Here is a 14,949-nt window from a genome sequence, read left to right as displayed (position 1 = left end):
TTTCCAGTGGTCATGTATGGATGTGAGAGTTGGACCACGAAGAAGACTGAGTGCTGAAGGATTCATGCTTTTGACTGTGGCGCTGGAGAAGACTCTTGAGAATCCCTTGGACTGCAAGGAGATCAAACCAGTCAATCCTAAAGGAAATCAACCCTATTTATTCATTGGAAGGACTGATGCTAGCAGAAACTCCAATACTTTCATCACTTGATGTGAACATTGGAAAAGACCCTGATGCTGGGAAAGATTGAGGGCAGGAGGAGAAGGGGACGACAGAAGACCAGATGGCTGGATGGCATCACCGACTCGATGGACATGAGTTTGAGTAAGCTCCGGAAGATAATGAGGGACATGGAAGGCTGGTGTGCTGCAGTCCATGGATTCACAAAGAGTCAGACACGACTGAGCAATTGAACAACAAACAAAAACTCACATGGGAAGGCAAAGGAACCAGAGTCACCAAAATCGTTTTGGAAAAGAAAAATAATGATGGAGGAATGACATCACCCCATCTTTTAACACCTTAATTGAGATAAAATTCACATGCCATACCTCCCGCCATTTTAAGTGTGCAATTTGGGACTTCCCTGGGGGTCCAGTGGTTAAGACTCTGCACTTCCACTGCAGCAGGCACAGGTGTGATACCTGATCAAGGAACTAAGATCCCAAATACCATGCTGCACAGACCAAAAAAAAAGAAAAAAAATTAAGTGTCCAATTCAGTGGGGTTTTGTATATTCAGAGTTATGTGACCATCACCACAATTTTAGAAACTTTTCATTACCTCGAAAGAACCCCCAGCCCCATTAACAGTCACAGACCCCCAACTACCCTGGCTCCAGAAAACCTAATCGACTTTTATCTTTTTTTAATTTTATTAACTTGTTTTTGGCTGTGCTGAGTCTTCGCTGCTGCACGCAGGCTTTCTCTAGTTGCAGCAAGCAGGGGCTGCGCTCTGTTGTGGTGCGTGGCTTCTCATGTGCTGGCTTCTTGTGGGGCACAGGCTCTAGGCAGCTGGGCTTCCGTAGTCGCAGCTCAGACTCTAGAGTGTTAGGCTCAGTAGTTGTGGTGCGTGGGCTTAGTTGCCCCTCAGCATGTGGAATCTTCCCGGACCAGGGATTGAACCCATGTCCCTTGCATTCTTAACCACTGGACAAGTTAACCACTTAGGCAAGTTCCCTAAGCTACTATCTGTCTCTAAGGACTTGCCTGTTCTTGACATTTATGTAAACGGAATCATACAATATGAATTTTTTCAAGATTCACTCACGTATCAGTACTTCCTTCCTTTTTACGACTGGATACTACGCCACTTGGGGTTTCCCAGGTGGCTCAGAGGTTAAAGCATCTGCCCGCAATGTGGGAGACCTGGGTTCAATCCCTGGGTTGGGAAGATTCCCTGGAGAAGGAAATGGCAACCCACTCCAGTATTCTTGCCTGGAGAATCCCATGGGCGGAGGACCCTGGTGGGCTACAGTCCACGGGGTCGCAAAGAGTTGGACACGACTGAGCGACTTCACTTCACTTCACTACTCCACTGTCTAGATTATATACCATACTTGATTCAACCTATTCATCACTTGAAGGACATTTGGGTTGTCTGCACTTTTTGGCTGTTATGAATAGCGGTGCTATGAACACAGTACAAGTTTTCAAATGGATGTCTTTTATTGGGTGTGTACTACAGAAGGGAATTGCTGAGTCATGTGGGAACTCTGTTTAACCTTTTGAGGAACTGCCAGGCTGTCTTCCATAGTGGCTGCACCATTTTACATTCCCATCAGCAGTCTAAAGATTCTAATTTCTCCATCTCCTTACCAACAATCGTCATTTTGTCTTTTAAATAGAGCCATTCTATACGCTGTAGGTAAGGTTAGGATTAGAGTTCAGGCTGGGGTTTTTGATTCCAGCCATCTTAGTGAGTATGATGTGCTATCTTTTTTGGTTTTGATTTGCATTTCCCTAATGAGTACGGAGAAGGCAATGGCACCCCACTCTAGTACTCTTGCCTGGAAAATCCCATGGACAGAGGAGCCTGGTGGGCTGCAGTCCACGGGGTCACGAAGAATTGGACACGACTGAGCGACTTCACTTTCACTTTTCACTTTCATGCATTGGAGAAGGAAATGGCAACCCACTCCAGTGTTCTTGCCTGGAGAATCCCAGGGACGGCGGAGCCTGGTGGGCTGCCGTCTATGGGGTCGCACAGAGTCGGACACGACTGAAGTGACTTACCTTACCTTACCTAATGAGTAATGATGCTGAGCACCTTTTCACGTGTTTATTGGACATTTTATGATTTCTTTAGAGGAATGTCTATGAAAGTACTTTGCCCAGTTTTCAGTTAGCTGTCTCTTCTTGACTTGTAAGATTTTTTTATATTTTGGATCAGTCCCTGATCCGATATATGATTTGCAAATGTTTTCTCTCATTCTTGGGAGACTATCTAAGTTTAAGATATGACATAAAGCTACAGTAATAAAGCCTGTGTGATTTTGGTGAAGGATAGACACATAGGTCAGTGGAATAAAAGAAAGAGTAGAGAAATAGATGTGCAGAAATATGTGCAATTAATGTGCAATTAATCATTTACAAATAAGTTAGAGAAGGCAGTTCAATAGAGGAAGTATAGTGTTTTCAACAAATGGTACTGGATAAATTGGACACTCATAGGTAAAGAGAAAATACAAACAACCCAGGACCTAAGCCTCATACCTTAAACAAAAATGATCTCAAAATAGATCACAGACCAAAGTGTAAAACATAAACTCTGAAATACTCTGAAAGTCTTAGATGAAAACACTTAGATAAAGGCTTTGTGACTTGGGATTAGGCAAAGAATTCTCAGGCATGACTCTAAAAACATGAATCCTAAAAGAAAAACTTGATAAATTAGACTTCATCAAAAAATAAAACTCTGGCTCCGCAAATGATACTATTAAGAGGACGAAATGACAAGCTACAAACTAGAAGGAAATATTTGCAAAGTGCATATCTGACAAATGATTGCATCCAGAATACATACAGAACTCTCAAAATTCAACAGTAAGAAGACAAACAACCCCATTTTAAAATGGTCAAAATACCAGGAGAGATATTTCAGCGAAGAGAAAACCTGGATGGCAAACAAGAGTGTGAGAAGACGCTCCACGTCACTGGCTGTCAAGGAAATGCAGACTGAAGCCAGTGCGCCATACGGCCCCACAACATCACAACAGCCAACGTGTGGAAGTGTTGACAAAGACACAGAGCAGCTAGGACTTTTGCTGGGTGGAATGCAAAATGGTGAAGCCACTCTGGAAAACAGATTAGCAGTTTCCTACTAAGTTAAACATACACTTAGCACAATCCTACTCCTAGATATGGTATTATCCCAGAGAAATAAAAATACATGTTTACATAAAGACCTACACAAGAATGTTCACAGCAGCTTTACTTGTAATAACCCCAAACTGGGAAAAACCCACATGTTTGAGTGGGAGAATGAATGAACATTACTACCACGGAGTACTGTTCTGCAGTAAAAGGAAACCAACTATTGATACGGGCAATAACATGCATGTATCTCAAGAATATTATGCTTAGAAAGAAGCCAGTCCTGAAAGATGACATGCTGTATGTTGACAAGCTGTATATTTCCATTTACAGGACATTGTTAAAAGAGACAGAAGTACAGTGGTGTCAGTTTAGGGGATAGAGGAAGATGAGGCTGCAAAAGGGCAGCCAGTGGGAGTTTTGGGGGTGATAGAGCTGTGTGTCCTGATTGTGGGTGAGGTTACACAAATCTATACACGTGTCAAAATTCACAGAGCAGCATAATAAAAAAAATCAATTGTATTGTAGGTTGAAATAAAATTGAAAGGCATATCTGCCTCACTTTGTTTAAGTTATGACTTGGTGAGCAACACTGCAGAACCTAAAATCACACGATATTAGAAGGATTCTCTTCTGTTTACTTGCCACTTCCCCAGCTTTTCAGAAACCATTCAGTACCTCCCTCTTCAGGGCCCACCAGGCAAGACCATGCATTGTTTTCTTGGAGGAAACCCAGGGATTCTAGAGCCAGTGTGTGCATTGGGCAGGGGGGAGGTGTCATGTGGGTCCAGCCACAGCCTAGTCCAGCAGTAATGGGGCCAGCAGGGGCACGGGCCAGCCGGGAACCGGACGGTATATGGGCAGTCCTCTGGCTTCTCCCATTCTGGGATTCTGAAATGGACAAGAAAGTGCAGCGCTGGGCTGCAAACGCAGGATGACCTCCTGGGATGACTGGGCCCCTATCTCCCCTGGAGTCTGGTCAGGCCCAGCAAGGGTGGCCGGAGTGATAGCCCCTCACCCCACCAAGCCCACCAGGCCCTGACCGCCCATGGTCACTGGATCTGATATGAGATCCACACCCACGGCCCCCTCCCCTCCCCCATCAATGACCACAGAGTGGCCCCCACCCTGGTTTCATGTATATAAGCGGACCCTGGGGACTGAGCACCAGGACGCCAGTTCTCAGCGCGCCCAGCTCCGGCTCAGCCGCCACCATGTCTCTGACCAGAGCTGAGAGGACCATCATCGTGTCCATGTGGAGCAAGATCTCCACACAGGCGGACCTCATTGGCACCGAGACCCTGGAGAGGTGAGCACCAGGTGGGCTGGGATGGAGCCTGGAGGGGACCGTGTAGGTCAGTGAGGAGGGTGAGTGAGGAGGGGTCATTGAGGAGGGGTCATTGAGGAGGGGGTCACTGAAGATGGTCAGTGAGGAGGGTCAGTGAGGAGAGTCAGTGAGGAGGGTCAGTGAGCATGAGCAGGTGAGGAGCGTCTCGGGGGTCAGAGGCAGGAGGAGGAGGTGATGGGGGGGTCTGAGGGTCACCTGTGTCTCTCGGGGCCCAGCACCCAGGTCCCCACAATCACGTGGACGGAGGGAGCGAGGGAGGGAAGGAAGGAATGACTTGGAGACGGGCGGTCAGGGTGAGGTGGCCGGGCAGTACTGAGCAGCGGCTACAGCAAGAGTCACCCAGAGCGGTCACTAACTCGCCCGCCCGCCCGCCGGCTCTTCTCCTGCGGCCCGCAGGCTCTTCTCCTGCTACCCGCAGGCCAAGACCTACTTCCCGCACTTCGACCTGCACACGGGCTCCGCGCAGCTGCGCGCGCACGGCTCCAGGGTGGTGGCCGCCGTGGGCGACGCGGTCAAGAGCATTGACAACGTGACGAGCGCGCTATCCAAACTGAGCGAGCTGCACGCCTACGTGCTGCGCGTGGACCCGGTCAACTTCAAGGTGGGCGCGGGGCCCCGGGCGCGGGTTTCGGGGCCGGGGCCCCGGGGCTGGAGGAGGTCTCGGTGGGCGGGGTCTCGGGGCGGGGCTGCTCCCTGGGCCTGGGTCCCGGAGGGCGGGGCGAGGTCGCGGAGGCGGAGTTTCGTCCGGGCCGCCAGCGCTGACCGCTCTCCCTCCCGCCCCAGTTCCTGTCTCACTGCCTGCTGGTCACGTTGGCCTCGCACTTCCCCGCCGACTTCACGGCCGACACGCACGCCGCCTGGGACAAGTTCCTGTCGATCGTGTCCGGCGTCCTGACGGAGAAGTACCGCTGAGGCCGCCGCAGGACCCCCAGGACGGAATGGGCCCCCAGATGCTCTAAGGAGTCTCACACCCCACCCCACGCCTTCCCCGAGACGGGCCAATAAACGAATTAACGTCCACTTTGTCTCTGTGGTCACTGGGCCACTGTGGGTGGGGGTGGCAGAGGTGGAGGGAGGGTGCAGGGCCTGCCTGGGTTACATGGGAGGCCTGCAGGCTTCCTTGCACTGACCCCCTCTGTCTGAGGGCAGAGATCAGATCGGCTCCCTGTAACCTGGGGGGAGCACTTTCTCTTCTGCAGAAAGGGCGCCTCTAGGCCTTTATTTGGGGATGGGGTGGGAGGCAATGCTGGAACCCAGCTGGCCCCTCTGGCTGTCTCTGGGGCTTCTGATGGTATACTCTCTTCTTCTGGAATTTATACTGTTTCCTGGTTTATGCCTGATTTCAGTAAGAGGAGTACTGAATATATTCATTCATTCATCCACCCATTCATTGCTCCATTAAGCAATCATTTATGAGCCCGTAAGAGGCCCAAGCGGAGAAGGCAATGGCACCCCACTCCAGAACTCTTGCCCGGAAAATCCCATGGATGGAGGAGCCTGGTAGGCTCCAGTCCATGGGGTCGCTAAGAGTTGGACACAACTGAGCAACTTCACTTTCACTTTTCACTTTCATGCATTGGAGAGGGAAATGGCAACCCACTCAAGTATTCTTGCCTGGAGAATCCCAGGGACAGAGGAGCCTAGTGGGCTGCCCTCTATGGGGTCGCACAGAGTCCGACACGACTGAGGTGACTTAGCAGCAGCAGCAGCAGCAAGAGGCCCAAGAATATTTCTAGGCCATGCATACGACCACTTAAACCAGCAAAGCTCTTGACTGGTGGAGCTGACAGTCTAGTGGGGGATACAGATCAGACACGGAAAAGGGAAAGAGGTTCAACCTTGCTCATAACAAGAGAAATGCAAAGTAACACTAAAAATTTCACTGGGATCATTTCTCACCTACTTGATAAACAAAAAGCCAAGACTTTGACCATACTCTGCTGGCGGCCCCCCACAACGTGGCTGGGAGTAGAACACAGATGTATAGAGCCACTGGGGCAGCTGAGTCTGCTATAGTCTGGAAAACAGTCCAGAGTGATTCAACGACAGAACAAACCATGAACATCCACACCACAAGGAACTGGGAACGGAAAAAAAAATGACAATTTCTTACAATGATTGTGACATGATAGCCAGGATTTACAGAGTTAAAAAGAAAAAGAAGTGAAAAAGTAGATTGGTGTATGTATAGCATGATTTCTTTTCCGTGAGGAGGGGAAATTCAAGTATGTGTGGGCACACATGCATGTGAGCGGTTCATTGACCTCTGTGTGCCCTTGCAGGTGCTCATCTGTTAGTGTGTGTTTGCGTGTTTTTGCAAAAAGCAACTATGGACAGATAAACTGGAAATGATTACACATGGCAACGTGAATGGGGTTGAAGGCATGCTCCTCCAAGCCTAACTCTCTTCACCCTCTTGACCTTGAATCATGTTAAATCATCAAAACGAAATTTTAAAAGAGCAAAAAATAAAACCATCAAAATAAGAATATAAGTTACATGAAACTGGTTGAGGATGTAGGAATCTAACGATCAGAAAAAAAGAACTATTCCAAGTGACTTGTGAACATAGTACCCTGGCTGTGCAAAGAATCTCTAATATCCAATAACTTATTGTTATTACAACACAGATACTGTGAGTTCGTAATCTTATATTTTAAAACATTTTCAAACTGTCAAAAAGCAACTGTAAAAATAAGACAAAGATGGAGAAATAGGAGTGACTGCTAGTGGGTATGGGATTTCTTCAGGGGATGATGGAAATACTCTAAAATTGTAATAGTTGCACAATTCTGTGAATGTATTAAAAATGAACTGTTATGTTTTAAGTGGGTGAATTGGATGGCATGGGAATTATATCTCAGTCAGTCAGTTCAGTTCAGTTGTTCAGTCGTGTCCAATTCTTTGTGACACCATGGACTGCAGCATGCCAGGCCTCCCTGTCCATCATCAACTCCCAGAGTTTACTCAAACTCATGTCCATTGAGTCAGTGATGCCATCCAACTGCCTCATCCTCTGTCATCCCCTTCTCCGCCCAACTTCAATCTTTCCCAGCATCAGGGTCTTTTCAAATGAGTCAGTTCTTCACAGCAGGTGGCCAAAGTATTAGAGTTTCAGCTTCAACATCAGTCTTTCCAATGAATATTCAGGACTGATTTCCTTTAGGATGGACAGGTTGGATCTCCTTGCAGTCTAAGGGACTCTCAAGAGTCTTCTCCTACACCACAGTTCAAAAGCATCAATTCTTCGGTGCTCAGCTTTCTTTATAGTCCAACTCGCACATCCATACATGACTACTGGAAAAACCATAGCCTTGACTAGATGGACCTTTGTTGGCAAAGTAATGTCTCTGCTTTTTAATATTCTGTCTAGGTTGGTCGTAGCTTTTCTTCCAAGGAGCAAGCATCTTTTAATTTCAGGGCTGCAGTCCCCATCTGCAGTGATTTTGGAGCCCCAAAATAAAGTCTCACTGTTTCCCCTACTATTTGCCATGAAGTGATGGAACCAGATGCCGTGATCTTAGTTTTCTGAATGTTGAGCTTTAAGCCAACTTTTTCACTCTCCTCTTTCACTTTCATCAAGAGGCTCTTTAGTTCTTCTTCGCTTTCTGCCATAATAAACCTACAAAATATGCTAAGAAGACAAAACTTCCAAATATTCATCAAGATTCCCCAGTTTACAACTTGCCTTCACTTGCTCTTCCTTTCTGAGTCGCTTGAGAGTAGAATGCAGGCATGACTCCCTTTAATACTCTCAGCATCCCTAAACACCTGTAGATTTCCTAAAGTCAACCAGAACACTTACCTGCACAGCCAGAGAACTACCACCAAAATCACGAGATTGTGAAATGAAAGTTGCTGAGTCATGTCCAACTCTTTGCAACCCCATGGACTGTAGCTTGCCAGGCTCCTCTGTCCATGGAATTGTCCAGGCCAGAATACTGGAGTGGGTTGCTGTTTCCTTCTCCAGGGAATCTTCCTGACCCCAGCATCAAACCCAGGTCTCCTGAATTGCAGGCGGATTCTTTACCATCTGAGCTGCTGGGGCACCTGCATAGGCAGGTGATTAACCTGCCACCAAAGTCAGGAGATTAACACCAGTCCAAAGCCATCAACACAGATCTCATCACACACTGTCCTTCCCAAGAATGGCCTTTACTTGTCAACATCAAATTGCTCGTTTAGTCTTCTTCAGCCTGGCTCTTCAGTCTATCTTTGCATGATCTTCATATTTTTGTGGACATTATGGGGTTTTTAAAAAATATTTGCTATTTTATTTATTTGGTTGCTTAGTTGCAGCATGTGGGATCTAGCTCCCTGATCAGAGATCAAACCTGGGCCCCCTGAACTGGGAGTGCAGAGTCTTAGTCACTGGACCAATTTAGGGAAGTCCCTGAATTGTGGGTTTTTTTTTTTCTTCAATGTCTTAATATGAAAAGAGTTGAGTATGACATTGTCGGACAGAAGAATGAATATTTTGCTGAATAAAAGCCCCAAGTCAGGATACATGCACAGCAGAAATGGGGCCAGGCTCCCAGCACTTGTGTATAATTAAAGAAGGAATTTTTAACTTAAAAAAGTCAGTAAAAGAGGATACAGATGAAAAAGGCAGCAACAACACCAACACTGGAAAAGCGGGAAAGGGAGCAAGCTTCTCTCGGGGGCTTGCCCGGAACTGGAGAGCTGATCCGTCTCAGGGAACTTCAACATTTGGATGGACTCTAAACGCAAACCTAATCTCTCCAATCAGGGTCTTGTCAGAACCAGTAATCCTTTTCCCTGAGACCCTATATAAAGAACTCCTGTCCTCCCATGACAGGGAGCCTAAGCAAAGAACCCTCACTTTTGACACCACTTGGGATAGATATTGGGCCCCAGCAAACAAACCACCACCTTCCAGACAGAAGCCCAGGAAAGTTGCCATGCTCAAGAAGTTGCTTCAGACTCTAAGATTTGGGAAATCTACACCAGCTGCTAGCTTAGCTTCTGGGGAGGATGTTGGGGTTCCAACATCCTGATGCCCTTTCTAACCACTGGGAGGTACCTATAAAATGACCCACTCCCACCCTTCAGGAAGTTACCTGGCCATGGCGAGTCTCCCCCAGCCCTCAAGCCACCAAACCTGCAAAACTAACCCATAAAGTAGCAAGGGCTTGAGGAGGCAGAACTGCTGGCCCAGCCCATACTGCCTTACCTACTGGTGAGCAAAGACCAGCAGCTAGATTGGGGAGCCACAAAGGAGGGGGTCTAGGCAACAGGATCCCCCTACTACCCCACGGCTTTCTCCTGACTCTGAAGCAGCCATGATGACGGGCCCAGAAAACCCACACACCTCACTCCACACGACAGACAGCTTAGACCTCAGAATTACTGCCATGAAGAGCAACAAGGTCTCTCTTTGTTTAAAGTACAACAAGGGAAACTCTTGAGAAAATTGGGAATGGGCCTGGAGAAAATAAAAACTTAGACGTCTCTGCCACCTTTCCGAAAGGAAAAAGTTCATGCAAGTAGGAAAGTCAGGGTCTTTCCCTGCTTTGTGTTCCTGGCTAAACTCAAGACTAAGAAAATCCCCTGGACTTGCAGCCTCAGTAAGTATACAAGTGCCCCACCAGCACACGCCACCCCCCCACCAAGGTTAGCCTCCGGCATGTGAAATGCCCAAGAATTTGCCTTCTAGTCCAATCCCCACCGACCTCAACCCAACACAAAGGGCATCTGCCTGTGGTTCTCACCTCTCCTCAGAGAAGAGGATCCTAGCAGAGCCTCCAAGGTACAGTCAGGTGCCAAGGAACACAATGCCAGACTGTCTATCAGGCCAGGGCAGGGACAGCCAGCTTCAGATCAAAGAGAGAGAGGCTTAGTGTAACAACCAGTGTCATTTCAGCAGGAAAGTAGAGGGCAAGTGGTGAGAAGGGCTCCTATGGGCACACCTTCCTGGGGACGCAGTTCCTGTCAGTTGCCTCCTCCTGCAGGAACATGTGTAGGCAGCGTTCATTCTGAGCTGGTGGATGCCCAGCATCCATCCAGTTTATTAGCAATTCTGCTAATAAACTGTTTGAGGCCCTACCTCTTTTCTCCAATAAAGGACTCCTCAAAGACCCTTTCATTTCCTCGAAAAGGGAGCTGCCATTTCAAGACTTTCCCGTGCAGTGGTGGGACTATTAATCCAATCGTTCTCTCTTGCTCCAGCTCATTTTCTAGTCACTCAAAGTTACTGCAGCACCGTCATACACAGGACTCCTTCAGTTTGAAAACAGGTAGTTTTGTTCACATGCAAATCTCGTAGGTGGGTGAAGCAAGCACAGCCCACGCCTACCGTCTGTGGATTAAAGATGTTGATATCCAGAAAGTTACTTGGCAGCCTATAAGCGTTGGTCAGTTCCTGCAGATTCAAGTTAAGGCTCCAGGTGTCAGCTACTGCCAGGTCTGACATCTTTCCAAAGGAGAGACCTGGACCGGGGGCTTCATTGTGGTTTTGATTTGCATTTCACAAACAAGTCACGAAGTTGAGCATCTTTTCATGTGTTATTTTTTTTTTTTTTTTTTTTGATAAAGACTATTCAAGCCCCTTGTCCATTTTTCATTGGGTTGTTTCTTATTGTTGTTGAGTTGTAAGAGTTATTTCTACCTTCTGGATATAGTTCTTTATCAGATATGTGGTTTGCAAATATTTTCTCCCATTCTGTGAGTTGCCCTTTCACTGTCAATAGCTTTTAACCTGACCTAATCAAGTCTTTTGATTTGACTTCCAGGGTACAGGAAACACATGGACAAAGGAACCAGCTAAATAACACTGCAGGGAACCTATCAGAGCAACCCCAAAATGAAATAAATATTCTACAAGTCAGTAGGCCTGAACTGTTCTGCAGTCATTGATAAGGAACAGTGGGTATGGGGTGGAGAGCTTCTGGAAGAAAAAAATGAATAGGCAACTGAAAGCTACATAAGAACCTGGATCAGATCCCAACCTGAACAAACTGAACAAATGTGGGGGATGAACAGGGAATTTCAGTGCAAAGGGAAGTTCACTTAGATTGAGGATAGGCTTGTGGTTATTTATATAGAAAGTGAAAGAAAGTGAAGTCGCTCAGTCGTGTCCGACTCTTTGAGACCCCATGGACTGTAGCCTACCAGGCTCCTCCCTCCGTGGGATTCTCCAGGCAAAAGTATTGGAGTGGGTTGCCATTTTCCTTCTCCAGGGGATCTTCCCAACCCAGGGATAGAACCCGGGCCTCCCGCATTCCAGGCAGACGCTTTAACCTCTGAGCCACCAGGGAAGCCCATTTACATAGAAGGATCTCCTTATTCTAGGAGATCTGTGCTCAAGTTTACACAGAGACATGATGTCATCACACGTGACCCCAGTGTTTAGAAGAAAAATAAAACACATTGAGACACATCCCCATATACACTGACAACACAAATGTTAGCGATGATTGGTCCAGGTGGGGGACCGCAGCGGCTCAGCACGCTGTTCGTGATGTGCTAGACCTGACCTCAGCGCGCTCCCCGCCTGTCACTCCACCCTGCGCTGGCCTCCTTTTTGTCTCCCAGACGATGACGGAGGCCTGGGCCCTCTCAGGGCCCTTGCACCTGGCGCCACTCACTCTTCCCCAAACATCTTGTGGTTGATTCTCCCAGCTCCTTCAAATACTCATTCAGAAATCCCCATCTCAGCACCATCTTCCCTGTTGACTTATCTAAAAGTATGACCCCTCTGAGCTCCACGAACAGCACTTCCCTGCTCTCTCCTTTCTGATGGCAATGCCATCTGTCTCTCTCCAGCCAGAGACCAGCTGGAACACAGCCATGGCCAAACAGAGTTGGGTCTGTTAACTCACAGCCACAGAGAAGACCACTGCCGTGGGGAGCCCTGTATCTGAGTCAGAGAACTGAGCCTGGGCTCAAGGAAGCAGGCTAGCTCTGGACTGAACCGGGAAGTGGGAGTCATCCTACAATCCAGTGCCTCAGTGAGTCTCATCTAGAAGATAAGCAATGCTGTGACTGACAGTGAAGCAGCAGCCGCTCATCAGCCAGGACGGGGGCTGCCGGGATGTTCCCTTGGTGGGAGTGGTCCCTGTTTTCTCTATTTGGACAGTGCTTTTCTGCCTGGAGCATGGCAGTTCCAGTGGCCAAGTCCTGATGTCATGTTCCAGAGGAGTGCACAAGCGTCGTGGAGAAAACCCAGATGTCCGGGGTGGCCTTCCTCCTTCTCACGGCATGTTTACCTGCTGCCCTCATCCTGTTCTGCACACCTTCCCCAGCAGGAGTGTCTTCTTGCCCTGGGCTGAGCACCCAGCAGTTAGCAGTGGTCTGGCACTGGTTAGAAGGTCATACATCACCCACGAGGAATACATGGAGCTTCTGGGCCTTCACAATCTTGCCCAAGGCAGCCCCTGCTGCTCGCCTGCCTTTAGGGTCTGGTCAGGGCTGCAGAACCTCTCTTAAGGGAGATGCCTCCTTCCCTTCCTCCAGGGAGGACTCTGACCAGAGGGACTGCTGCCCAAATCGTGGCTGTGGGATGTGGACCCACGCACCTCACTGCCCTGGAGCTCCAAGGAGCTGGGTCTCGGGCCTCCCCTCCCCTGGAGGGGAGCGGCCTGAGTGTGAGGAGTCTCTCCCCTGAGGCCCGGGCCTCAGCCCCAGTGGAGTTTGTGACCACAGCTGCCTCCCCGCTGTCTAAGCCTCAGCTTCCCCATGGGGCCAGGAGACCCTGGGAACCCTTCACGTTCCGAAGAACCAGCACCGTTTGCGCTGGTAGGCCTGCTGTTCTGTGGGGACAGGAGCCAGCACCCTTGTCCACCTTCGGGCAGGCCCCGGCCAGCCATCCTTGACCCCCAGCCCCGAGCTCAGCTCACCCGGGAGGCAGGGCAGGCAGGGGCATTCACTCACTCGGGAGGCAGGGCAGGCAGGGGCATTCAGCTCACCCAGGAGGCAGTGCAGGCAGGGGCATTCACCGTCAGGGAGATGGTGGTCAGTGCACGCATGGTGCTGAGGCACAAAGACCCGTGGGTCACTAGACAGTTCTTTACGGGGAGCCAGCTCTGGGCTCCTGACTGTCCAGGAGGCTTCACAGACCAGCAAACAAAACCAAAACAAAATTCCCTCCTTTTCTGAGCTTACATTCTAGTGGGTAATAAACATGTGTTTTTCTTGGAAAAAAGAAAAGTGTAGCAAGTTGAAGACTGGACAGGCCAGGTGAGGGAGTTGCAATTTTAAATGGGGTGGTCAGTGTGGGCCTAGTAATATGGTGACATCTGAAGGAGGACCTTCCCGGAAGGAGGCCTGGAGAGGACGGAGCAGGCTAGAAGGAGGCAGCTCGGGGCCTGGAGGAGGACAGAGGAGGGAGGCAGAGCTGGGGGCAGGGAGCCTTCCCTCATGGAGGGTCAGTAGCCACAGCAGGGCTCAGGGGTGAGAAATGAGGGTTGGACAGGCCTGGGATCGCTGGTCTGAACCTCAGGAAGGAAGGATGGAGCAGCTATCTCCAGGAGGGATGGGAGGCAGGGGAGGGGATGTGAGCCTGGGCGGGGGGTGGGGGTGTCTCCAGAGCACAGGTGGAGGTCAGTGCCGCCAGGTGGACTAAGGGCAGACGGAGGGGGGTTAGGATGGGGACGGAGCCAGGGCCCTCACCCCCTCCATTAAAATCAACTCCCTAGGCACAAGTTTGTGGGGTCAGGACACAGACTACCCAGGAGAAGAAAGAAAGGCAAGAAAACAGTGGGGCGAAGCGCGTCTGTGAACCACCTGACAAATGCTAAGAAAAGGAGCAGTCAGCCACGGCCCCAGCCCAGAAGGAGGGGCTCTTCCCTCCTGCCGTCAGGCCCTCCCTCGATTCAGCCCAGCCTTCCGGCCTGCAGGCCCCTGCCCCGGCCCGAGTTTCTGGGGGCTGAAGGTGGCAGTTCCGGGCTGGGGTCCTGCAGCCAGGTTCTAACACAGCCTGACTTACTTTGCCCGCTCCTCCCCCCCGTTACCTCCCCCGCCCACACAGGTCCACCGAACCCCTGCTTACACCTGGCACCCTCCATTCTGGCTGGAGACCCCCCTGCTGGGGAATTCCCAAGATGAGGGGCTGGCAGTCTCCTGTGGTCCCTGCTCTCTCCAGCCTGGAGCCCAAACGTCACCCCTGTCCCCAGTGATCCCGGTCCTGGACCCGAAAGGAAATGGTTTCTGCTGAACTTGACCTCACAGTGACCGCCACCGCATGGGGCTTCGAAGGGTGCTCACGGGGAGGCTCAGGTGGCTGAGCTTGGGACTGAAGTCTAAGCTTCAGAGTGAGCTTCCCAGAC

The 14,949-nt window shown here is 49.7% G+C and overlaps 1 protein-coding gene and 1 pseudogene across 1 annotated transcript; one reads left to right on the top strand and one right to left on the bottom strand.

Moving 5' to 3' along the window:
* Positions 1 to 4,529: 4,529 nt before the first annotated feature.
* HBZ (hemoglobin subunit zeta) lies at positions 4,530 to 6,074 on the top strand. The gene is made up of 3 exons (XM_070362409.1): positions 4,530 to 4,624; positions 5,060 to 5,264; positions 5,447 to 6,074. The coding sequence occupies exons 1-3, from the start codon at positions 4,530 to 4,532 to the stop codon at positions 5,573 to 5,575; spliced, it is 429 nt and encodes a 142-aa protein (XP_070218510.1). The 3' UTR covers positions 5,576 to 6,074.
* Positions 6,075 to 10,581: 4,507 nt separating this feature from the next.
* On the bottom strand, positions 10,582 to 11,096 carry LOC102283630 (sorting nexin-12-like; annotated as a pseudogene).
* Between the last annotated feature and the right edge of the window lie 3,853 nt (positions 11,097 to 14,949).

The sequence above is a fragment of the Bos mutus genome, chromosome 25 (assembly GCF_027580195.1).
Source record: "Bos mutus isolate GX-2022 chromosome 25, NWIPB_WYAK_1.1, whole genome shotgun sequence".
NCBI lineage: Eukaryota > Metazoa > Chordata > Mammalia > Artiodactyla > Bovidae > Bos > Bos mutus.
Note: the sequence above shows the minus strand (reverse complement) of the source record. Positions and strands in the feature narration are given on the sequence as shown.